At 36.5% G+C, this 27,335-nt stretch overlaps 1 protein-coding gene across 1 annotated transcript in view; it reads right to left on the reverse strand.

Moving 5' to 3' along the window:
* Window positions 1-884: 884 nt before the first annotated feature.
* Window positions 885-27,335, reverse strand: part of LOC118194141 (intermembrane lipid transfer protein VPS13A-like) — a 483,044-nt gene continuing 456,593 nt past the window's right edge. Inside the window, exons 71-77 of the mRNA XM_085810380.1 lie at window positions 26,464-26,549; window positions 21,052-21,175; window positions 18,500-18,623; window positions 18,344-18,410; window positions 14,668-14,807; window positions 13,310-13,436; window positions 885-7,924 (exon numbers count right to left, since the gene is read on the reverse strand). Of these exons, the coding sequence (XP_085666506.1) occupies window positions 7,790-7,924; window positions 13,310-13,436; window positions 14,668-14,807; window positions 18,344-18,410; window positions 18,500-18,623; window positions 21,052-21,175; window positions 26,464-26,549 (803 nt within the window). The 3' untranslated portion in view covers window positions 885-7,789. The remainder of the gene's footprint in view (window positions 7,925-13,309; window positions 13,437-14,667; window positions 14,808-18,343; window positions 18,411-18,499; window positions 18,624-21,051; window positions 21,176-26,463; window positions 26,550-27,335) is intronic.

The raw sequence follows: 27,335 nt of genomic DNA on the forward strand, positions 1-27,335 counted from the left end.
CCATTCCTATCTAGTAATTAATTCTGTCATTGTTCAGATGGATATGACCACTGCATACTGATAGTTTTACCTGTATTCAAATCTTAGTAAACATGCTAGCTAAACTAAGTAATGATTTTAATCCTTGTGTGACATGAATATGAGCACATTTTCTTTAGGAAGTTTTCCACAGAGGCACCCCTTCTCTTAATAGATAGCCCTCATGGACTAGTATTCTTTAATCATAATCACCACTTAATGTGATCAGAGTTAATATTACCATTCAGATATTGTTATTGAATTGCAAAACGTTGAATTGCGATGATTTGGCATGAATTGCGATGATTTGGCATGAATTGCGATGAATTGAACATTTTGGCGTTCTTCATTAAATGCTTTCACCCATCTTGCTACGGTTCTGTAAGGCAATGCAGTTTCCCCGCAAGCCTCTTGAAACCCTTGATGACACCTGTGTGCTGTATGACCTCTGGCACATTCAATTTTTATCCAACATCGTTGTTCTTGTTTTGAAAACATCCTGACAACACTTACTTTAGACCGCGAGCTAATACAAGGTTTCGTTCTTCGCGTCACTCCGCATGCGTGTGACGTATGCAGGACGAGTCTTTTTGCTGAGAGGTAAGGTAGGTATGTAGTTTACGTGTGGTCTACGCAATATTCTTTGGTTTTGTTGCATAGCATTTTTTCAGCTGTGTTGCCACTATTAAAGTTCCAACCCTCGTATAATACAAAGCTAGTTTGAGTAACCCCAGGGGATAGGCTTGATTGGTATAGGTTTATAGTTTTCTTATGTTTTACTAATACTTTTAACTGCTCAAGTGTTACCATGCATAAAATAAAGAAGAAAACCTCATAAAGGAAATAAATAATCTTGAGATACTATATAACTTAGCATTATTTTTATTTGTCATGTGATACATCATGAGTGGCAATCACATGTCTGCGAATGTCCTATCACAGGTATAATAATGTTCGATTATCCAGGAAGTATTTCAACACAAATATGTCGAATGGGATAAATGCATGACTAGAACCAGACAGTTACGCAGACAAAACAGTTAATGTGTAAGCAACAGTGAAAAAGGTTATAGGAACATTTCATGTGTATTTATAAATGAAGAAGTAAAAATTTCAGTTCAAAATTATGATACATTTTTGTGATGAATTAGTCAATGTAATTTGGCTACACCGTAACAATTTTCCACAATTCCACATTTGTGTATTTACTCTATATTCCAGACATTCTAAATTTCTTTAAAAATAAATGAATAGAAAAAGGCTACAAGTTTCAGAAATTAAAGAATTTACATTCAGTGAATTCTGAACTCGAGTATTGCAAATGTTCTTCATACATGGGATAACGATTTCTTATTGATAAGTTATTTTGCTAGAATTTCACATACAGATTAAGTGGTGTAATGAAAAGTTGCTTCAATTCACTTGCAATTTAACAGTGAATAATATAGTGCTGGACAATTGCTAAGGACAGACAACCCATAGCAACCACAAAATGTAAGGAAGTAAAGTATGCAGAAATACAATTAGTACCTTATATGGGATTATTATGTGAGACCCAATCTGTTACCGGATTATAGCCGCCAACCGAACTGCTGTGAGAGTGATAATGCTTATCGTCCAAAAAATATCCAAGAAAGGGACCATACCTGTGATGCAGTGTCATAATATAAGACAGCACCATAATCAATGGTGGTATGCCCCTATGCTTGTTACTGGGGATATGACTGCCAAACAATATATTCCTGAAGTTCAACTGCCTCATATTTGCTTTTCCATGGAGCTTTAGGTGATAAATTTCTTTTCATGCACGGCAACACACCATAGCATCAAACACTCGCTGGTTATTGCTGTGGAAAGTTGCATCCTACTCCACAGTGAACATATCTCATACTGACACCTTTCTCAAAAATGAGTGTTGTCTTTCATATGCATTTTTTCATTTCTCCATACACACCATTAAAAAAAAAAATTTAAAAACATTTTTTGATGTTTCAAAACTTTCTGTATTTTCCTGAACTATATATGCTTTTAATTTTTATATGCAAACAGTGTATCCACAATATTTTATCCTGCATAGCCTTTACTCCTGCTTAATGCTATAGTATACTGCAGTTTGAGATCTGTCTTTAGCAACTGTCCAGCAGTGTATTTTTTTTACTGAAATTGTACAAAGAATGCCCTTTCTTTCTTCAATGATTTTTCCAATGAAGTATCTACAGTTAAAAGTTTCTAGTTGAAAATTATAGAGGGGTAATAACTGTACAAATCAATGCCGATATTTAATTTCAAGCCTTTTTTAATTTGAAAATTTCTTGTCCTTTTGAAATATTTGGCATGGGTGAATCTCTAGAACAGAGTTTCTTAAACTGTGTGTTACGACCCCCATGGAGTCGCAGGACCTGCACCAGGGGGCCCCAAAAATTTTAGCAGTTTTGATATTTCTTTAAACTTACCATAATAATTTTACAATTACCAAATATTTTTACACAATCTATCTGAAAATACATAAGGATAAGACAATACAAACAAAGAAAAAATGAAAAAATTTCGATGCATTCTTTTTATAATATAAACGTTAATTTTCCTTGCTTTTCATGCGACACTGTCATTTCGTCTGTTACTTATTTAAAATTTTCACATTGTTCTACATCTTAAAATTAGAAATTAAAGTTAATGACCTAAAATTGAAATAGTATATTGCAGTAGAAGTGAAAAAAATTGACAGTTTCACTTACGCGTGTGTCGGATTGGCACAATGCTTATGGGGGTCCCACAAAATGTTCGTAAATATTATGGAGTCACAAATAAATCTTCAATGATAAAAAGGGGTCGCGACTGAAAAAAGTTTAAGAAGCCCTGCTCTTGAAATTAACTTCATTTTTGTGAGGTCTCAATTAAAATTCTTTTTATTGATGCATAACTTTTCATATTAAAACTTTTTTCATTAATTGATAATTCAACAATTTTTTCAGAAAAATGAAAATTTTATAAAGATAAAAATGTCTTTTTTGATTTAAACTCCTTTAATATGAAACCGTTGAAATGGAGAGGATTATTTACCTGGGCAAATTTTTTTTTCACTGAAAACAAACAAACAATAACTAGATAACATATTATACAGATAGCACACTCATCATGAACCATAATACGCAATTACTTTTTCAGAAAAATGAAAATTTTGCAAAATTCAAAATATCTTTTTTAATTTAATACTTTCAACATAAAAATCTTTGGAACAGAAAGGACCTTTTTTTTTTTTTTATTTCACTGAAAACACACAATGACTAGATATATAATACACATGGCACACTCATTGTGAATTTTACAAACCATTCATTACTAAACTAATCCATAATAAATTCTTTTTTACAAATATAATCATTGTCCGTATCCAGCACAGAATGATTTGAAAGAACAAATAAAGAAAAACAGAACAGTGTACTCTCAATTATCTGCAAGAGGCAATGCCTACGCACGGCACACTATGTGCGAGTGTCACGCAAGCTCTAAAACCCGCAACCCGCTGAATTGGGTTTTTAGATTTTGTTTCAATGATTATGTCGTACACTTCTTTCTGCATGCGCATAGTCAATGGCATCATTTAGGCTGACCGCTGTGATATTTTTTATTTTATATGTATTTTTGTGAATATTTCCTTCTTTTTCTTTTTAAAAATGATTTTTTTAGAATAAAAAAAAAATGGCCCAAAGTAATAGAAAGAAGAAAGGAAAATTAAAAAATCTGAAAGGTTTCAGATTTTAAACTAAGTTCAAAGGGGCATTTTTTTAACATTTTGTGTGTTACTTTTATATATTAAACAATTTGCATGTTCTTCGCACTTAAATCATAATATTCAGTTCAACAGCAATATCGCAAAATAATGTTAAAATCAGCATACCTTTAGAATTTCCGATACACAGTCTCGCGTGCTGAAGAGAAAAAGTATTCCCCCCCCCCTCTGTAGAGTGTTGCCACTGCTTGCTTTCAAATCATTGAGTTTGTTAATCAAAAATTCCTGAAAGATTTACAAAATATGAAATAGATAATAAAATGAATTCCAAATTCGGGTTTCCAGATGCCCATCTTTGGGCGGAATATAGTTACTCAAAATTGGATGGCTCCAGATACCATTTTTTTATCACAATGCGAGAAACATACATACATTTATGCAGATTCTTCATTATTTAATTTCTTTAATATAATACAGGGCGATAATATTTGATGGCAACAATTTGAAACATAAATCGGACATTTATAGTGAACCAATGCAAAATGCCAAAACGAAAATAATAGTCCTTCAGGGCCTCTTTGGAATAAAAATTCATAAAAAGCATGCTACAAGTACAAAGCGCAAGTTGTTTTAACATTCAAACGAAAGCTTACATTAATAGAAAGATTTAAACATGTCGAATCGACAACAAGCTCGCCGGAAAAATGGAATTGTCGGGCAGACTTTCCATGATATTGTTAAAAAAAAGTTAGTCTTAAAAGATTACGACATTGCGGCAGGTTCTTCTAACCGAAACAACATTAAACTCTCAATGTTAACAATTACCAAGACAGCAATGACTTCAGTTGAAATTCTAAAGGATATCATCGATCAAACGGGATTCGAAAAATACGCAGTGAAATCCGATAAATATTTAAACATTTTCAAAAACAAAGTAAAATTACTTTTTTTTTTTTTTTTTTAAGAAATAAACGTTTACAATATGCATGAAAACTAATAGTTTGGTATTTTTCAGTTATCCATGACCTGTTTTCCCGGCATTAGCCAACATAATTGAAAGTACACTGCATGCAGACATGTAACTGTCTAGCACATTATCTGTGGCTTTTTACATCTATTTTTATATCATTAAACATTCACATAGAGTTCTTATAATACGGCTTGCTGCGGCCATTGTGCAGGTTTGTTGATTGCAAACTTGAAACGTTGAATGTCAAACAGCATGGAAAATACAGTTTATAGCTGTGTTAGAAAATATTCAGGAAATTATCTCTCATCAAACATGTTACTAGGCTGATGCAAATGTAAAGCATAGTAATGTAAACATACTTCTAATATTTTGGACTGCTAACCACTCGTTGATGCATACATTACTTTATCAGATTTTATTTTCGCAATTATCAGTTTCCCATTTTTCACGTATTTTTTCTTTCACATGAAATACATTTAAATATAGCGTCATATTCTCTAAAAATAACGGCATCGACTGGGATGAGAAAAAACTGGACATCAGACATTTATTTCATCAGACAGCAAACATTAAGGTTTGTATATAATTGAAATTTACTGTGGCGATGGCATTTCGGATAACTATATCGAACAGTTAGGCTCATATCACACAGCAGTTTGTTTCGCATGAACAACTGTTTCGGACAATTTTTCTGCCTGGTTTACTATTGAAAGAAAGAAGTGCGACTTTTTCCTTCCTTTCCAAAAAAATTGCAAGTTGTTCGTTGATTTCAACCAATCAGCTATCAGCTTGTTTGCAATGTCCCAATCACATTGTGCTTTGGCTATGCGGGACTTGACGTCGAAAGGGACAATTCTCAGAACTCGCACAATTCCAGGAAACCCACGTAGCTAGGTTACTGTTTTCACTTACTACAAAGACTTGAATGCCAAATACTAATCAATTATCGCTCAGATTGGGATCACGTGACGCTTCAGAAGCAGATCTTTTGTCCAATTGGTTGTCTCTACCCGGGACAGAGGTCCAGCCGAAATATTTTCAGTAAGGTTTGAAAAAATCCCGCGTAGCTGCAGCATTATTTCTGTAGTTAGGCAGGACTTCGCTTCGGGCGGGGCTCTTTTTTTTTTAGGAATCCTCCCGGTTAAATGAGTGCCATCAGAAACTCGTTTCTCAAAAAAGTCCCGTCTAGCCAGGACTGTAGCCAAGTGTGATAACCTCTTAATGGGGAACCAATTTCTCCTGTGTTAACCCCACAGTGACCTATGGTGATAGGCTGTTGTGACAAAGCAGAAAAATTGTTCCAAACAGTTGTTCTTCCGAAACAAACCGACGTGTGATAGCAGCCTTAGAGGACTAAATAATTATAACATTGCTCAACAATAGCATGAATTACATTTGCATTTAATTTAAACTGATGAGTGATGGATTTCTTTCCTACCTCAGTCCTTAAATGCGAAATCCTATGATAATTTTATTCGATTATGTTGCAAAAGCGCTGTATGAAATAATTTTTGTGTCGAATTACATGAAATTGAATTAACAATTTCTTTTTCTATATATTTTTGATAAACTATGCAATTTCTTTTGACAGTATAGAGTTTTTGTAGCAAATGGGCCAAACGTAGTACGAAACAGAATCCTTAGTCATCAGAGGCGGATGGGGTTATCCAAAAATTTCCCAAAGTGGCGGTATCCGTGACGCTGCTTTGTTACCTGATATCGATGGTTTCGACTTATTAACCCCATCGTCGTTAACTCATAGCAAATTTATAATTAATATACAATAACACACCTAACAAGTATCAATTTAGAAATCAAACAGCAAAAATCAGCGTTATATTTTCAAATTTTCACAGGACTAGTGTCGATGATGTTTTACAGCTGAGGATGATGGTTCGGTAAAACCATCGAAACTAGTCTTATGAAAATATAACGCTGATTTTTGTTGTTTGACTTCTAAAATTCATAATTGTTGGATCTACTCAATATGCATAAAACAAAGAATTTTTATGTACCTCCCGACACGGATGATTCCATAAAATGTTATAAAGAGCCGACACCTTTATGCAAGTAGGCAACTCTTCTCCAAGACCTGAGTGTTCCGGCAGCCTTGATGAGGGCTGCTTTATTCACTATACCATAGTCCGGCCCACCTGGCTCTTCAAGCCCCATGGTCAAATTCCCATAAGGGTGCTGGTACCTTTCCCTCACTCAGAGCTTCACGAGTGACTGCCGTCTGAAAAAGCTGCCTATAACTTTTTGCAGCCTGACTCAGTTGACTCAATTGGGTGTCCCTGTAGCCTTTATGAGGTGCTTTCTTCATGATACAGAATTCTACGATGGTGTCGGCACATTTGTGCCTATATGTTAAGGCACCCTTACGCATCGTCGAGGATTCAGTATAGCGGGGAAAAGGTATTGGCATCTTCATGATTTTATGAAATGACTCTTTTTTCCTTGGTGTTGATTTACTCGGAAAAGGTGCAGGTACCTTTTAATTTGCCCACGTCAGCTTGACCAACCCGACGTCGACCAACTTATCCAGCGACTGTCACCTTGGAAAAGTGCTGGCACCTTTAAGCAGGTTGGTGCTGTATCCTTCAAGAGTAAAACTTTCAAATGAGTGTCCCAGTGCCCTTGATGAGATGCCTTCTTCACAGAACGGAGCTCCATGCAAAGGTGCAGGCACACCCTTGCATATTTGTCAAAGTATCCTTATGTTTTGCGAGCAATCAGCATAACGAGCAAAAAGTACCGCTGACCTTGTGCCTTTATGGAGCGACACCCTCGCTTCCTTGGCGAAAGACGGGTTACTCGAAAAATGTCCACCGATTAGAAACCCCATCAGGCCCTGGTACTACTAATCAATAAATATATGTCTAGCTATGAAAATAATGACTTGCAAGATAATCATCAAGAACCCATAAAAAGCAGTCCGCTATTGAAGCAAAAAAAGAAAATACTAGCACTGTAGAGTTTTTAACGCTTGGTCTGGGCATCGAACAACGATCGCAGCAAGTCCTATTCTGTATTTCTGTACCCAAAATATACATCTATGAGTGTTGTTTCTTTCAGAGAGGGCAAGGCTTTTCCCTTGTATTGAAGAGAAGCACTTTTTCTATCTTCTCCTTTAGCCATTCCAGAACCAGAGGGTTATCATTTTGGATGTAGCGCTCGTCTCCGGCAAAATTGAGGATCCAGTCTTCCTACAGGAGAGAGAATGAAATTATTAGTTATAATCTATTTTCATTACAGTATCCGAATGATATTATTAAACGATGGCAACAATATTCTTCAAAATAGCAATGGAATTGAACTAATCTATACATATAAAGAAGAAAGTTTCTGTGTTTGTCCTCTAATAACTCATTCACTCACTACTGTAGCTATCGTCACCAAACTTTTTACAATTCTTTTCTGGTTCTGAAAAAGGTCGACGTCTACTTTTTTCCAAAAAAGAATAGCTAAAATCAAAGATATTAATTAAAAACTCGAAAAAACAATATTTTTCGCCCTCCTTTTTATGAGTGGCAACTGTCTCGCAAGCTGGAGATGAAAATCTGCTTTATTTCGAAAGCTGTTGCCACTGCTCGCTTTTAAATCCTAGAGATTGTTAATAAAAAAATTCTCTAAGTTTTATGATGAAATAAAAATAGCACTGTCAGACATTAAATACATTATTCCCGATTCCAAAAATTTGCGGGAAACCATTTCAGCGATTCCCATCTTCGTACGACTTCGTCGCCAGGCAAAATATTAATGAAAAACTTTGAAAGCGCTAATTTTCGCACTCATTTTTCTGAGTGGCAGCAGTGTCACGCGTTGCAGATCAAAATGCTTTATTTTGAAAAGTATTCTTACTGCTCGCTTGCAAATCGAAGAGTTTGTTAATCAAAAATTTGTAAATTTTACAAAATCTGTACATATAAATAATACTTAAAGAATCTATACGAGAGTGAAAAATGTCTGACAATGAATCGTATTTTTTGCATCGTAATTAGAGAAGAATTACAGCGGTATCGTTCTCTCTGTTGTTAGATGCATTACTCTCAATCTAACTTAACTGCCATTGGGTACTTCTGCTAGTTTGTAGAGTCATTAGGTATTTTTTGGAAGCAGGCAAGATGTAAAATTAGCAACGCCTTCGCCGGGAATCGAACCGCGGACCTCTGGAATACACGCCCAGCGTGCAGACCACAACACAACGAAGGCGGAAGAAATACCTTATCTACTCCCCGTTTTAAAGGGGAACTGGGGTTCTTAGGGGATCCTGGGTGTGGAGAATCATCATCGACCACACTTCAGTTCAGGCACCAGTGTAGAGACATTAGGTATTTTTTTGGAAGCAGGCAAAATTGAAAAATTAGTAAAGCCCTCGGCGGGAATCGAACCATGGAGCTCTGGAATATGCGCCCAGCGTGCAGTTCTACCACACCACAAAGCCATGCCAAGAAGGTGGGAGAAATACCTTATATATAGTCCCTCTTTTAAAGAGCGACTGCGGTTTTAAGGGGACCCAATCGCCAAATCCTGGGTGTGGAGAATCATCATCTACTACCCTTTTAGTTCGGGCGCCAGTGCAGAGACATTAGGCATTTTTTTGGAAGCAGGCAAGATTGGAAAATCAGCAAAGCGCTCGCCAGGAATTGAACCGTGGACCTCTGGAATACTCGCCCAGTGTGCAGATCACCACACCACAAAGGCATGCCAAGAAGGCGGGAGAAATACCTTATAAGACTGATGTTTTAAACCTGCTACCTTGCGGCAAAAGCAGGGATTATTAGAACCATACAAAACTTTTTATGTAACCACCATACCGTACTCATACTCTAAGGGAAGATTTGCTGACCTCACCAGCAAATACCTTTATTTAAACAAAACAAAATTAAATCAATATCAATTTTTTGGTTACAAATAATACAATAAAAAGAATTCATACATTGCAATTTAACTTGAATTTACTTAAATTAATATTTAAAAAATATACATAATAAAGTAATTAATTTACAATAGATTATTTGTACTCTTAATTTTTTTTTTAATATAACAATAAATAATAAGTTACAGTGACTGTTCAAATATAACATTTTCAGACTCAGTAATAATTTTCATAATTTCTATTATTCCTTTCTTAAATTTTTCAATTTGAAAAATTTTTACAATATCATTTTCTGTATTCAAACATGGTAAGAACTTTAACCACTTATTTTTCAACAAATCACATAAAATTACATGCTCAACATCAGCTTCTTGTTCACCACATAGACACTTCAAATATTTAATATTAAATCTACTGTAATATAATGGTACATGTGCATGATTTGTTAGAAATTGGCCCAAAAACCCATTACCAATACACCTCTATTTTATTAACTTTTCTAAAGAATCTATAAGTGTACCTTCCTTTTGAATCTTTGTCCCAGAAGTCCTGCCAGATATCAATTATTCTGTTCTTTAATGCATTTTTAAAAGTTTCTATAGAGGTAGGAAGAAAAATATCAATCAAATTCTTCAGCATAGCTTGTTTAGCACAAATGTCAGCTAGTTCATTTCCTTCATGTCCAATATGACCTTTAATCCAATGAAGATTGACATTTCTTTTCTTCAAATTTTCAATCAAAAGAACATGAGCATTATAAACCAATTTAGTAAATGATTTTCCAGAAACTATGGCAAGTAATGCACTTTGACTAACTGAAAATAAATCAACACCATTTTCTGTATCTTTCCCCAGTATCCATTCCAAAGATTTAAGAATGGCAAAGACTTCTTCCTGAAACACTGTTGAATTATCACTTAATCTAAACTTTTTAATAAATCCAATTTCACCATTTGAATAAGCTACAAAAGAGCAACCCACTTTTTCACATATCTTTGAGCCGTCAGTAAAAATTCCGTGTCCTTCACGAGTAGGGAACTTCTTATCCCAAAAATAATCAGAAAGTAACGCAGGATGAACTTTATTAACTATTTTACAAATCTCAATATTTGAAATATCCACTTGTAAATCAAATACTTGATCAGATCTTCTGCCATACTTTAAATCAAATAAAATACAATCTCTTTGAGCAATCAAATAGATTGGCTCGCAATTACTTAAAGTAAACAAGCTAGCATTAGAAACTGTTCTGAAACACTTAGTAATACTTAACATAGCAAGCCTTTGAATTTGAATTAACAAATTGTTAACTCTAACATTATTTTTATACCATGCAGCACATGAATATAAAATTTTCCTTTCAATCCCTCTCTTATAATATATTTTCTTTATATCACTATTAAGATCTTTTATTGCATATAATTTATTCAAAATACTAGAGAACTGTATCTTGATCTTTTTCAAATGAGGAATGAAAGTAAGTTGATCATCAATTATAATGCCAAGATAATTTAATTCTCGAACACTCTTTAAAGAATATCCTTCAATATGTCCTCTTGGAAGAGTAATCATTTTATCTATTTTAGCTATGCCCATGATAGCACATTTTTTATAATCGAATTTCAATTTAACTTGTTTTGACCAATTACTAATCAGATCCAATGTATGATCAATGTCAGCATCAATAGTATGTCTTCCACTTGCAGACACAATAATAATTATATCATCAATATAAATATAACGACCGATAAACAGGTATTTTCGCAGCACGTTTATTAGGAAAATGCAAAAGGTTATGAACCGTTCATAACGTGTGTAATGCAAAAGCTCATTTACGTTCATAAAGTTTCAAGAAATTATTCAGCGAATGCTGCAGCTCTAATCTTAACATTCCGAAGGCATCACTTATTGGAAGAGAACTGGACAATGTAAAATTTTAAATTAAGCACAAAAGCAACATGAGTTTGCCGTATGTTTTTTTTCCAAGGGAAAAGATAAAGTCGGTAGAAATTTGTTGGGATGATTCTGAAGAAACGAAGGAAAAAAAAAAAAATATGTCTGATCGCCTTGAGAATGGACAGAGTCATTCAAAATATCAAAACTACGTCAAAGTAAGATTGCTTTTTTGCGTAATTTTAAATGATTGACTGAAATCAAAATCAACTTCTCTGGCGACGTATCTCTACTACTTGGCAGTTTTTAAACTATATTTTACCCATTTTACGGCCAACCTCTTTTACCCATCATACTACAGTATGACCGGGAGGAATATATATAGTGTTCTTCTAAAAGTTATCTCGAAAAGACTGTATTGTAATAGATTGCTCAATTAATTATTAACGGGACATGGTCAATTTCTTAATTACTATTATAGATGTCAAAAAAGACACATGAACTGTCACTGTGGTCAGCTGAGCCATATGACACCAAGTTCATACTATACTGGGCGATTCTAAATTACTTTTACAAATTAAGAGGGGTGATAGTATCCAGATGAGCAATAATTACCATATAACATAGGGTTGCATTCCACTCTGAGAGGCAGAAAAGAAGAATATTATAATTCCAATCTGAATTTACAACAGTGTTGGAAGAGCGAATGAAAGTGCTCGTTTCGAGAGCTGTTGAGCAGAATTCAGACAAAGGTTGCTTTCCAGTGAGTGGCATCACATTGTGGCCTTTGGGGAAATGAGATGGCGGACCTTTTGGCAAAAAAGGGTACAGATATTTTCCAAAGGTCTTCCAGAGACCTATCTCTTTACTGCACTGAACTTGAAATCAATAGGATTTATAAAAATCCTTTCGTGATGCTGCTCTTAATGCTACTGAAAGTAAGTCATGGAGGGTGTTTTTAAAAGCCAACTGTGTCTCGGACTGTCCTCATGCTACTGCTGTATATGAGTTTAGGCCAGTGGTCGCCCACCGGGTCCGTGAGAATGTTTTTCTGGTCCGCAGAAAAATTGGGACATTATTTATATTTTTATGAAGATCCAGTTAAAAAATAACAAAACCTATTATAGAATATAGATTATACTTTTTTTTTTTTTTAAATTTTAGCTACTACTTTGTGACATTTTTTTTGTGATTTTTTACTTCAATGTGAACAAAATATGTATAGTTTGCTGATTATTATTGCATACCTTTTTTAATTCATATTAGTGATCCGCCAAATGTAAAATTATATATGAAGTGGTCTGTGAAGTTCTAAGGGTTGACGACTGCTGGTTTAGCCTATTGACTCGACATGACTGCCTTGGTGCTTATTTGTTTCATTTTAATCAGACTGCCTCACCTTTATGTGCTTTGTGTGAGTCTGAACAAGTCATGGACTCTCCTCATCTGGACGTGTGCTCTGCATTTAAGAGTTTGAACTGTATTGTAAAGAACTATTGGAGAGCTCGTTGCTTAATGACCTGATGGTCAATGGCCAGGCATTTGATAATTAAAATAATCTATTTTGACCTTGATTGGCGAATTTATCTTTTAGCTGGAGATTTTACTTCAGGTTAAAAAAAAATATATGTATATACGTATGTATATAACGTTAAAAAATATATGCATCATACGTTGCATTTGAACCGTATATACGAAAGCAACGTATTTTCCACTTTTCATGTACAAACACGTGAGGCTTTCGCAATTCGATAACAGTAGCCTATAATGATCACATTAAGCAGCATTCACCAGAATAGGAAAGTCATTTTGTACTCACCTGCTTCACTTTGATAACTAGGTTGTTTCCTTGTATGTGAGGAACGGTCAGAACATCGTCTACGCTGACGACCCACTCGATATCCCAGCCACCCCAGAAACGGCCTTTTTCGAGAAGGAACATATGCCTGGCAAGAAAGTAAAATGTAAGTCTGTAATACCTACTTGTTTAAATTTTTGGCGTGACAGCTCGTGGACAATGAAAAAAGGGAAAGGAAAATAGGTTGCTATAAATTAAGAAGTTCGCCAAGTGAATTATTCTTGGCACACTTGAAATCCGCCAAGATAAATTTTTAAATTTCTCCATAAGTTTCGCACCAAATTTTACAGCATTTAATATTTAGGCATAATTTGAGTCGTAGAAACGAAATATAGAAAACAACTGGTATGTTATTTTGTGTCAAAATACTTACAGTACAAAGTCTTTAATCCGGATTATAGATTATCAATTTAAATCTGGTAAGATGGCATGCAGAAATTACAAAATTAAAAATATGAAACCGTAATTTATGAAATAAAGAACAATTATGATCTAAAGGGTATCAAAATTTATAAAAAAAAGCTTAATATTTATTTGTTTACTTTATTAAACATTTCTTTCAATGTAAGTTATTTAAGTTGCTTCGTTTTATGTGCTAATAATACTTTCTCTTTAATTCTATAAACAGACATAATTTCTTGTTCAGTTACAAAGTTCCGCTGTTCAAGTCCTGTAATTGCTGTGCCGAGAATACCGACTAACTTGTCAATTGAAATTTTTTTCGTTTTCACTAACTTCTCTGTCACTTTCTTCATGCCTTTATCCATTTTTTGCAGCAATTCCACTTTTTGTTTGATGGACATCGAAACATGCTTTCGATTTGTAGATCCTTTGGCAGCTCCAGAATCGGACACTCTTTTTGACATAATCGAAAGTTCAAGCTTACTTTTTATAAAATTGCTCTAACAGTTTGCAAAAAATAATAAGCCAAATCCAATTAGAAGATTAAGGAACAACGCAATCTGCAACATTAACTGAAATAGATAATTTTAGCCTAGCTTATACCGTCCTTTATACATTAAACGCGCATGCGTAAATGCTACGCATGCGCAGAAAGTTTGTAGCTTTGAGGTCCGGATTATAGATCTTTCCGGATTAGGGACGTACGAATTAAAGACTTTGTACTATATTAGAACGATGCTATATATAAATCTAATACATATCCTAAGTCGCGCTTTCGAGACATGAAAAACGCAAGTTGAATTTCGTCAATCGGCCCTTTAGAACAGGAGATATAGAACTGTCCCATATTTTTTTGCACAGTGTACATCGAGGTACAGTGTACATCGAGTATTTGATTCGTATAACACAAAACTCACCTATTTGTCAGCAAGGCTACTCTGGACCCATCAAGAGGCGCATGCGCCCAGTAGATATCTGTTTCTGCATAGTGGCCCTTGCTGACTTGTTCCATCAAGTGACAACCAGATGCTAGGTAAGGGGAATAAGGTCGAAGGCCCTAAAAAAAGACGTTCCTGGTTATACATTTTAGATGTAAACGACACGTTTTAGGAAATAATTTAAGAACAAGTTTCAGGGCCGTTCCTGGGCCATTGGCTACCCACGTACTTTCCTAGGATTGCCAGCCCCCAAATTAAAAAAAAAAAAAAAAATCAATGATTAATAAAATTTTTATGTAAGTACTTACATGTGAAAAATTGTATAAAAAGTACTTACACATGGTACTTGCAATGTATTAAATTCATTGTAAGTATTACCAAGTACTCATTGTAAGTATTACTAAGTACATTTTTAGGATTGCCGCCCCCAAACTAAAAAAATGCTGAGTGATTAATAAGATTTTTATTTCATACTCACTAAGTACTTACATATGACAAACTGTGTAAAAAGTACTTAACATATGACAAGTACTTACAATGAATTTAAAAATACGAGGTGTGACACACACACACACACACACACACACAAAAAAAAAAAAAAAAAAAAAAACGAGACTAGTTTAATAAATTATTGTACTCACATAATCAGTTCTTCGTGACATTACCTCCTTTAAAGCAGTTCCCTTCAGCATTCACACACTTCTGCATTCGGTGCTGCCATTGCTGGTCACAGTTCTGGAACGACGTTTTGGAAGGCCCTTCGGGAGATTTTCCGTTTTTGCCTGAACCTCTTCAACTGAGGTAAAATGGCTTCCCTTTAAGCAAAACTGAACTTTAAGAAATAAAAAAGAGTTGCATGAAGCCAAGTCAGGTGAATAAGGAGGATACCCCATCACAGTAATGTTTTTGCTGGTCTGAAATTGCGTGACAGATAGGGCCGTGTGAACGGGTGCATTGTCCTGGTGCAACAGCCATCCATCACTCCAGAACTGTGGCTTTTTCTCCCAAATTTTTTTCAAGATATCTTTTTAGTACTTCAGTGTAGTAGTGTTGATTAACAGTCGGACCACTGGGAACCCACTCAATCATTACAATTCCATTAATGTCGAAGAAAATAATTAACATTGCCTTGAATTTTGACTTTGACATGCGTGCTTTGTCCTAGCCTCTGAAAACCACTTATGCCATTCAAACGCACGTGCATGAGACAAAGATTCATCTCCGTGAGCCTCGGTTAACATTTGAAATGTTTCCTCCGTGACCGATTTCTTAAGTTTCACACGAAACTTGATGTTGATTCGCTGTTCGGTTTTTACATTAGAAATTTTTTCCGGCAGAATGCGGTTGCACGTGTTCACTCAATGACGTAGTTGTCGCAAGTGATGTGATCGGTTAAGTCGAAACTGACCGCATGGGTCGAGAAGATGTGTGGTATGACGTCAGCAAAACAGTTGTTGCCAACTCCACTCTTTTTTCAAGCTTTTTTTTGTGTCACACCTTGTATATAGTCTTTTTTTTTTTTTTTTTTTGGTATCGCGAGAGACCGGCCCCTGATTTTCGAATTAGTTCTGTTTCCGCGATTCCTCTTTCCACGTTTTTGAAAATTCTTCCTGCTTCCACGAAATCGGAAAGTACAGTCCCCATCTCACAGCTCCTCCGGAGATAACGCGATGAGTCAGTAATGATGATGACGAATATTTATTCTGAAAGATTTTATTCTAACTCACCTTTATGCAGAATTTTGGAAGAATATTGTTTTTTACTTTAATTTATCGCCAAAATCATCAGTGAGTCGATAAAATGAGTACCAAGGTCGCTTGGGGACTAAACACCGGGGTTCTGCGACAAGCTGACCACTTGCCCAGGGCATATACGCTGATGCGCTCCAGAGCCCAAAGGTCAAGAAAGCAGAAAGGAGGTGGCCCACTAGGGTTGCTGCACCGCTAAGTTAAGTTTTTTAGTTAGTACGGTGAAATTGTTAATGCTGATGACTGATTCAAGCGGGTGGCGTAAAACTTGACGACAACTTTTTAAAACCATCCGCGATGCAGGAATTCCCTCCCCCGTCAAGTCCCGAAAAACAAGCAAGTAAATAAAAAGGGTAAGAATTGGAGGCTACCTTCAGCCCACCTGGACACAAGTGTCCCCATAGCTCAAAAGAAGGGGCCCCGTATCTCCACAAACGAGGGTAGCCAGTAACCCAGCCACCCCCAAACAACAAACAAAAATACTAAATCAAAAATAAGTAAGCACATCTAATACAAAATTACAGAGCAACAAGCAAACAAAAAAAAAATCTATAAACACAAATTCACAACATAGAACACCACAGATATCCAAAACCCATACAAACGCAAAATTCAATTTTAACAGAAGATTCCTACGAGCGCCCTATTTCCATTGATAAACTTCATTAGAGCAATAGAATATGATTTAAAAACTTTAAAATTAATGACACTTACATTAAAATCAGTAATGTTAAAAATCTGTCTAATAGGGACTGTTAAACTACAATCAACCACGAAATGCCTAGCATCACCATCAACCTGGCAACTATTACATAATTTATTTTCCTGCAGATTAAATCGGTTGAAATAGAACTGAAACCTACCATGTCCAGTTCATTTTATTTGTGATTTTAACTAGTTCCATAAATCTTTTGTTTTTAGGTGAAGAGAACTACTGTATTTTCCATTTGTTCACGTAAATTTGTTTCATTCTAATAAAAAGGGTTTCTCTTTTTCCGTGATTCCTGTTTCCGCGAAATCATCAATCTACATTACCCCCTTCCCGAAGGGGTTACATAGTGCGGGGGTCCGAGTGGACCTTGGCCTCTCCCGAAAGGTAGGAAATCAAAAAATTTTTCGATTTAAAAAGAAGAATTTTTAAAAGAAATAATCGAAAAATACTTACGATCTCAGATCTTTGCATGAATGAAGATAATACTGTATTTAAAAGGGCAGAAGGAGATGTTCAAACTCTACAATGATTTTGGCGTTGAACTAAAAGATTGTTTCCTAAAGTAAAAAACAATCTTCTTCCAAAATTCTGCATAAAGGTGAGTTAGAATAAAATCTTTCAGAATAAATATTCGTTCTAAAACGGCGTTCTTTCTACTAAAGCGACGACTTCTTTGGTCCTAATTGCGCTTTTGCAGCCTTTAATTCTTTCATTTATGCAAATCCAATAAACTACATTTTCCTTAATTTTATTGTGAATTCGATACTGATAACCTTTATAACGGGCTAAAGGTATTTTTCCTTTTAGTTTTAATAATGTCTAAAACATTCGTATTGAGTAATATAAGATGTGCAAATAACAACTAATATTGTAGCAGATTCACAAATGGAATGAAACATAAGATATCAAAAGGAGCCTAAACTAAGACACGTTCTTCAATCTCACGAAGAGTAACTTATTCACAAAGAAACTGCCCAGCTCTTCAATGACTCATCGCGACATCTCCTGAGGAGCTGTGGAAGGGGTACTGTACTCTCCGATTTCGCGGGAACAGGAAGAATTTTGAAAACCGCGGAAAGAGGAATCGCGGAAACAGAACTAATTCAATAAAAAGAATATTACATTCAGTTGAGACTTAAACATGTACAAGATTATCACTTCCTTTAATAAAAGACACAGTAGTTAGTTAACTTACTTCAGTAGGGTTAATGTATCTTGGTAAGCGCATTCTCAGAACAACTCTCTCTCCCATTTCTGCAGCTCTATTAAAAGAAATGGAGGGGGGGGAATTTAATAATATTTATTTTGATATTTTCTCAAAGGTTTTGAAACATAAAGATATTCAGCTCACCTCCTGATACCATCAAAGGCCATGCTCACCATGTCCATGACACCCCCTGCAGGCTTTGTAATAAGGCCTAGTAAGCCTTTTCCGATGCCGCGAAAAAAGCCTTCCACGCCTTCTTGTTGACCACCTGAAATGAAGCAACTGTCAATGGCTCTTGTTGGAAATTCATTACAATGTATCTGGCACTTGTCATTAGAATGAGAATCGGTACTAATTAGTGATACTGATATTAAAGTACAGCATATAGCTAAAAAAAAGGCTTTTTACAGCATATAGCTAGAAAAGACAAATACTGTAAATACATGCAAATGAAAACTGTCATACGTCAAATGTCAAAGCAATATGTCTCAGTTTATTAAAGTATACTCCCCCCCCCAAAAAAAAATTGAAAGCTTTCAGATTTTAAATTACGTCCGAAGGGGCGTCTTTTTAACGTTTTGTGTGTTACCTTTATTTATTAAATATCATGTTCTACGTCCTCAACTATAACATTCAGTTCAACAGCAATATCGCAAATTAATTTTAAGTGAACATATCTTTAGAATTTCCGATACAGAGTCTCACGCGCTGGAGATATTTTTTTTTTTTTTTTTTTTTTTCCGTACAGTGTTGCCATTGCTCGCTTTAAAATCGTTTAGTTTTTTTAATCAAAAATTCGTTGAAGTGTTACAAAATGTGAAATCGATTAATAAAACAAATTTCAAATTTAAATTAGGGCTTCGACAAGCCCATATTCTATAGAAGATTACCTTAATCAAATTTGGATGGCTCTAGGTACCCTTGTTTTATCACAATGCGAGAAACATTCGTACATTTATGTGGATTCTTCATTATTTAATTTCTTTAAATACAAGAAAGGGCGATAATATATAATATACAGTGGCAATGATCTGAAAAGTGATACAGCCTTTTAAAGTTTTCGACGCAAAATGCCAAAACGAAATTAGTAGTCCTTCAAGGCAATTTGCTCCTTTGGTTCTACTGAGCTGATTGATGAAATTCAAATTGCGTTTTTCATGTCTCAAAAAGCGCGGCTTAGGGTATGTATTAGATTTTTATATAGCATTATTCTAACACAGGTATTTTGACACAAACTTTTCAGCTCACCTCCTTTCTGAATACATACCAATTTTTCTGAATTAACTTATCAATTGTTTTTTCCATATTTCGTTTCTACAAGTCAAATTATGCATAAATATTAAATGTTATAAAATTTGGTGCGAAATGCATGGAGAAATTCAAAAATTTAACTCGTTGCATTTTTTTTCAGTTTGCACCAAGAATAATTCACATGGCGAACTTCTTAATTTATAGCAACCTATTTTCCTTTCGCTTTTTTTATTGCACACGAGGGGGAAGAAGTCATCGGTCATATTTTCAAATAATTTGGGCAAAGTGCGTAAATCACAATTTCTTTAGTGTCACGAAACTTCAAAACGTGCCAAAATGTAAATTCACGTGTGTCCTAGGAAATTTTTTGCAGGCATGCGTAGAAATGCATCTACTTTATAACGATGTTGAAAATTTTATAGGTTTTTTACAAAAGTTTCGCATATATACAAAATGTTTTTCGAAAAATTTATAAAAATATTTCAAAATAGAAATTTTAAAAATAAATAAAAAATATGCGAATTATATTCGGATTAAACCTAAATTTCGAAGTCTGGAAGAAGGAGTGTGTGTGATTATGGCAAAGCCTACGGGGAGGGATGCCTTTGTGGAGGACTTTTTAAGAGAAACTGGCTCGTATACATGTTACACATGGGGAAAACCACGAAAACGCCCATGCAGCCAGCCCGTTCGCGGGATTCGAACCTCGGACGAACTACCAGTGTTCAGCGACTTTACCGCTTGGCCGCTGGTAGGCCTGGAAGAAGGAATCAAGAAAATTTAATAAAAAAAAGAGATATTAGTAAATATATATCAAATTCAATTAACATGGAGGAGCTAAAATTTTGGGAGTTAATTTTTTAAGAACTACTCAGGCAATTTTTACGAAACTTGGCAGTTTGGTATAATTTGAGTCGTAGAATTGAAATATGGAAAAAAATTGGTATGCGATTTCAGAAAAAGTCCCATTTTGCGTCAAAACACCTATTTAGAGCAATCCTATATATAATCCTAGTCGCGCTTTCGAGGCATGGAAAACGCAATTTGAATTTTGTCAATCGGTCCAATAGAACGGGAGATATAGAACTGTCCCTCTACCCCCCCCCCCGCTGTGCAGATCAGTCACAAAAGTTCTTTCGTTATTAATTTTCAGCTCGCAAGAAAGAAATCTATTCAAATAACAAAATATACTCCCAAACAAAGTACAAAGATTTTTATTTATTTTTTAACAAGTACGAAAAAAAGTTATTCATATCTGAATCACAATCTGAATTACAATTAATATTTTTGATGGGTTGTTCACGTTCGTTTTTAATGGTAATGAAAACAATACAAACTCGGACTTAATTAAAATCTTTGCAACCTCATGGCTACAACTAATTCATAATTGAAACGGATTAGCGTAAACGTTAAACATTCCGAAAACACATCTGTTTGACACTTACCGGTAACGGGATGGACGACGATACCCGATAAACCAAGAACCACTCCGAATATAAAGCTTTTAGTAGCCGTGCACAAAGCATCGGGGAGGGAATGCGTTTGCAATTGCAACCTCTGCTGTCGCTTCTGAAAAATAGAGCTCGATTTTAGAACAGAACATTTATTAGAAGCTCGTAGAGACATTAGGTATATTTTGGAAGCAGGCCACATGGAAAATATTCAAGGCTTTCGCCGGAAATCAAACCGCGGACCAATTACACGCTTAGCGTGCAGACCACTACACCACGAAGGCTCGCTAAGAAAGCGGCAGAAATACCATATAAGCTTTTATTTAATTCAGGGTTTCTTAAACGTTTTTTTCAGTCCCGACCCCTTTTTATCACTTAGGTTTTTCGCGACCCCCAGGACCCCATAATATTTACGAAACTTTTGTGGCACCCCATAAGTATTGCGCAAATCCGACACACGCGTGAGTGAAACTGTCAATTTTTTCACTTGTAGTGTAATATACTACTGCAGTTTTAGGTCATTAATTTCTAATTTTAAGACATAGAACAATGTGAAAATTTTAAATAAGTAACAGACGAAATGACAGCGTCGCGTGCAAAGCAAGGCAAATCAACGTTTATATTGTTACGAAGTCAAGGCGCGGTGAGATGGCTTCCCCACAAAGCAGTTTTAGGGTTGCCATAAATGGCAAGGGAAGGCAAAGTTGCCACATTTGGCGAGAAATCGCCCATTTGGTGACAAAATAGGCAATATGTCATGATGGAGAACCTTCTGGAACGAATTCTTACCGGTTTAGTCCAAAATGTTTTCGAACACCAGCCGAAAGCTATATAAACCCTGCTGGTACGCGGAGAGTTAGTATCGAGTGTGTGTCTCGTCTAGCGAGCTGATAGTCCGTCCTTGAGGAGTGTCTCGAAGTCTAGCGCCGAGTTTGTCGTCGAGTGCATCAAGAGAGTCTTTTAGTGTATCGCGAATGAGTGCATCATCGAGTTTTGTCTTAGACTGTGCTGAGTCGAGAGCTATACTCTTGTGTATCGTCGAGTGCATCGCGAGTTGTAGCGTGGAGAGTCTCGAGAGTACGTGGAGTTCCGAGAACGACCAAGCAGAGTCGGAAGCTGTACTCTGGTGCTTTGCAGTGAAGCTGTTTCCACCGTTATTGCCTGACAGTGTGAAGGCTGTGTCGCTGATCGTTTCAGCGTGTTTATAGTAGTTCTTCGACGACTGTAAAACGTGACTTTGAAGCTGTTCTGATTAACACCGGCCAATAAAGTGTGTTTCGATACTTGATCAAGTGTCGTCGTTATTCACTCCAAATCCACACGAACCTCGTACGAACGTGAAGGAAGAAAATAACGTAACAACTGGTGTCAGAAAAGAAAAACGCAACAACTGGTGTCAGAAGTGTGATTTGCGAGTGAATGCCAGTGACCCGCCTGCAGAGGAAAGCCATGACGGAAGAAATGAAGTCTTTGATGGACCTTTTAGCCGAGTTGAAAGCCAGACAGGAAGAGATGAAAGCTGAAATCAAAGCTGCACTGAAAGAGATGAAAGCCGGACTGGAAGAGAAGAAAGCCCGGCGAAAAGAAATAAATGTTGGCCACGAAAAGGTACGAGAGCAACTCCAACAGGTAAAAGTGGAGTTTACAAAAGAAACAGCCATAAAAGACGATGTGGATATGAGAGAAGTGGCTTCTGAAGAATCAAAGGATGAAAAAAGTAGCTAATAAACTATCTGAGGAAGAATGAAAAATGAAGTTATTTAGTATCGAAGCGTTAGTTAGTATCGAGTTGGTGTCTCCTCTAGCGAGTCAATCCCTGCGGAGTCGATCGAGTTGACAGCCGGGCAGCGAGTGCCGAGTGGGTCGTCGAGTGCACCGAAAGAGTTTCGAAGTGTATCGCGGTTAGTGAATCGTCGAGAGAGCGTGTTGAGCTCCGGGAACGACTGAACCGAAGAGTCGGGAGCTGTGCTCTGTGTGTCGTCGAGTACATCGCGAGTTGTCGCGTGGAGAGTCTTGAGAGTACGTGAAGTTCCGAGAACGACCAAGCAGAGTCGGGAGCTGTACTTGGGTGCTTTGCAGTAAAGCTATCTCCACCGTGATAGCCTGATAACCTGAAGGCTGTGTCGCTGATCGTGTCAGCGTGTTCATGACGACTGTAAAACGTGTTTTGGAGCTGTCCTGACGATATTGGTAAATAAAGTGTGTTTCGATACTTCACCAAGTGTCGTGATTATTCACTCCAAATCTACGAACCCCGTACGAACGTGAAGGAACAAAATAATGTAACACTATTATAAAAAGAACGCGTCGAAACGTTTTCGTTGTTTTCTTTGTCTGTATTGTCTTATCTTTATATATTTTTAGATATATTGCGTAAAAATATTAGGTAATTGTAAAATTATTATAATAAGTTAATGAAATATCAAAACAACTAAAAATTTTTGGCGATCCCCTGCTGCAGGTCCTGCGACACCCTTGAGGGTCGCGATGCACAGTTTAAGGAACTCTGATTTAATTCATTCACTATAGGTGGAATTATGTCAGAGATTTTTAAACTACTTCCTGATAGGCTATGGCGTAGAAATTTCGTATATGCAGTGTATCTCGATGACAATGCAATGTGGGGAAGCGATGTTTTTACTTCATGTTTAAGGGCCATTTCCAAATTTTGTTTACATATGCTGTCCCAGAAAAAAATTAATAAATAAATAAATAAAAAATAAAAAATAAAATAAAATAAATAAAAAAATAAATAAAAGAGAATTCAAAAGAAGTTTAATTATTTTAAATATGAATTATTAGTGTGTTATATTCACGATAAAAATTAATTACGGAAGTTATTTCCTTTAACAAAATCAATAGAAAAATAATTTGTCTTCCACTTCCTGGAGATTATTTTACCCAAAATTAGTTTGTAAATCTGTCTAAAAGGGGCAGTACATACTCTGTGACATAGATAAACTAGTCAAGCTAATTCAATGACTAGTAAAGTCAAACAACAAAAATCAGCGTTATATTTTCAAATTATATTTAATCTTATCCAAGGCCTCTCATCTCACGTAAACTGAGCTACAAAAATATAATTCTCTCAGTAATTATCTACATTAATTTCAAGTTAAATCTTAATTTGGAATACAAGTTTAAATGCAAGAATTATTTCAATTCGTACGAATAGCTTACTCAGAAATTATGTAAAACCGCAGTGCTTTACTTCGCTAGTGCATTGTCAGCAGAATTGACGAACCAGGGCACTTTGGCACGGCCGTCAGCGATGCTAATCACTGGGCGACCTTTTTATATATAATGCATTTTATAGAAATTTGTGGGTTTTTTTTTTTTTTTCCTGTAGAGTAAAATTGTACAGTGTTTAAATTTAATGTTTGGTGTTCCCTTTAGGCATTTTCCGGTACATCTAAAAGCCAGACGAAGGTTGGCCGCTTAGCGGCTAGTTTTCTAATACAAAAAAGTTTTTTTAATGTGTCGACATGAGAAATTTTTAACTGCTTGTTGAGTCATGTCAGGTGAAAAACCTCTGTTGATAACAATTACTTAGGAAGTGCAAGGTGAAAGTTGAGGAAACAATGGACTAAACCAAAATGGTAGTAGTAGTAGCAGTAGTAGTAGTAGTGGGCGCAGCCCCGACCCACCTCACCAAACAAGTTGGTCTCATGCTCATAACAAGCCACGCCCAATTCAACAAAGGACAATATCTGAAAACTAAAATAACTAAATGAAAATAATCATACACTCTTAGACAAAAAAAAAAAAAAAAAAAAAAAAAAAAAAAAAAAAAAAAAAAAGACGCACCTAGAAGATATAAAGCAAATTGGACACAAATTGATATGCATGCAGGTTTCGACGGAAAATGCAAAATTTTACATTTTGGCTGCCAATGAAGGAACGGTTGTCGCTACAGCGCATCTGATCTGCGCAACTGGCAGGATATTTAAGAGAAAAAATTACGATTGCAGGTCATAAATTCTTCAGGAATTTCATTCCGTGATGACAGTAACTATGCCTCGCATACAGGTGCGCGAACGATATGCGCAGATGTCAGAATATGAGAGAGGTCGTGTAGCTCAAAAAACCCGGTTGGTCTTATCGGCGAATAGCTCGACATTTGAGCAGGAGCGATGCCACGATTAGACGATGTTGGCAGGAATGGATGAGCCATGGCCGCACACAGCGTCAAGAAGGAAGCGGTAGGTCTAGAAAAACGACAGAATGTGAAGACCAAGCAATCGTCAGATAAGCACTCACAGCTCCAGATGCATCATTATCATCGATTGTACGTGCAACTAGTGCTTCAGTGACCGCAAGGACCATTCATAGACGGCTCACAGAAAGGGAGCTGAGGTCACGGCGCCCCTTGCGCTGACTACCATTGACCCCTGTACAACGTGAATACCTTTTGCAGGGGTGTCGGGCTCATTCGCATTGGAATATAACAGGCTGGAGTAGAATAGTCTTCAGTGATGAGCCCCGATGACCAGCCAAGGCGAGTCTGGCGACGTCCCGGACAGCGGTGTGATACCAACCTGTCTTCCGGTAGACAAGCCGACAACCAGAACTGATGGTCTGGGGTGCCATTTCATTTCATAGTAGGACCCCTTTGGTTGTCATCCGTCGCAACCTTACAGCACAGTGGTACGTCGACGAAGTTCTAAGGCCCGTTGTGTTGCCCTTCATGTCACGCCACCCTGGGCTTACATTTCAGCAAGATAATGCCCACCCCCACACTTCGCATGTTTCTACTGCTTGCCAAACATTACCTTGGCCAGCAAGGTCGCCGGATCTCTCTCCTATTGAGCACGTTTAGAGCATTATGGGCAGGGCCTTCCAACCAGCTTGGGATGTTGACGATCTAACGTGCCAGTTGGACAGAATTTGGCACAATATCCCTCAGGAGGACATCCGTAACCTCTATCAATCGATGCCAAGCCAAATAACTGCTTGCTTAAGAGCCAGAAATGGACAAACGCGTTACTGACTTCTTCACTTTGTGAAGCTGTATCACTTCAATAAATCATACAATTTTCCCCAAACTGTAATCACTTGTTTTTCTGTACATGTGCATCACTTCTACCGATTTTCGTCCCATTCGGATAACTCCTTCTTGGTGCGTCGTTTTTTTTTTTTTTTTTTTGGTCTAAGAGTGTATTATAAGATATATCTCCCACCTTCTTGGCGACCCTTTGTGGTGTAATTGTTTGCACACTGGGCCGGTATTGCAGAGGTCCGTGGTTCGATTCCCGGCGAAGGCGATTGCTCATTTTTCATCTTGCCTGCTTCCAAAAAAAAATACCTAATTTTTCTACAATATGATAATAAAAATTAAAACCATAAAAGTGAAGAAAAAGGACAAATACAAACATTTAGACATAAGCAGACACATGGTATACATACCTTTCTATAATCGTCATCAAACGTAAGGACCGATAGCGTTTGTCCAATAGATCCGGTGACTAGGGAAATGGCTCCGGCAGATCCTCCTGAAGAAGAAATATTCATTATTAAAAGGAATACATGACACATCAGACATGTTGGGATTAATAGATCTCGATAACTGCCATTAACAGATCTTGAAAACTGCCATCCAGGCTGCTTTGTCCGTTTGTATACGAAAATATGGGAAATATATCGCTTATTAGGATCAACAGCTCGGTGAACAGGATCAAGATGAAAGAATTCGCCAAACGAGTTTAAAATGCATTATAAAAATTGCCAGTTTACAGAAAAATATCGCCAACTAAGTGTTTATGTCTTAACCCATTAACGAGCCCGCCCCTCGGAACGAAAATGACCGTGTTGTCAGTCAACAAACCCCTCCAAAAAATCGCTTTCGTTTTCTGAAATCTCTCTAAGATGGCCCAGCCTAAGGCAGTATGTTTGCTTCCCCTTAGTGTGATGCATGGAGGTGATGGATAAGCCATAAAATTGCCTCCCCGCTATTGAATGGCAAGAAGTACTTTTTGCGTTTAGTTTCGTCTCCCTCCTCTTTCTACATGGAGGTAGGAAAGGGAGGAGGGGCCATTCCGCGCTAGAAGTGAAGCACTGCTTTGAAGCTTGGGTCACCAGACGGGGTGTTTTTTGTTTACATTCAGAAGCTCGCTTGACAAAATTCTGATAGTATTTCGACACACGACAGTTCCATAGAAATCGAAAAAGGGACACTCTCGCATGAAAGAAACATTCATAGTGTGATGGATAATAGCAATTTGTATAGTTTACTGAAATTTACGCAAAAATCACATCTTGGTTATTTTTCGATAACTAAC

The sequence above is a fragment of the Stegodyphus dumicola genome, chromosome 2 (genome assembly GCF_044657685.1).
Source record: "Stegodyphus dumicola isolate Sdum_Otavi_A_Nest chromosome 2, ASM4465768v1".
NCBI lineage: Eukaryota > Metazoa > Arthropoda > Arachnida > Araneae > Eresidae > Stegodyphus > Stegodyphus dumicola.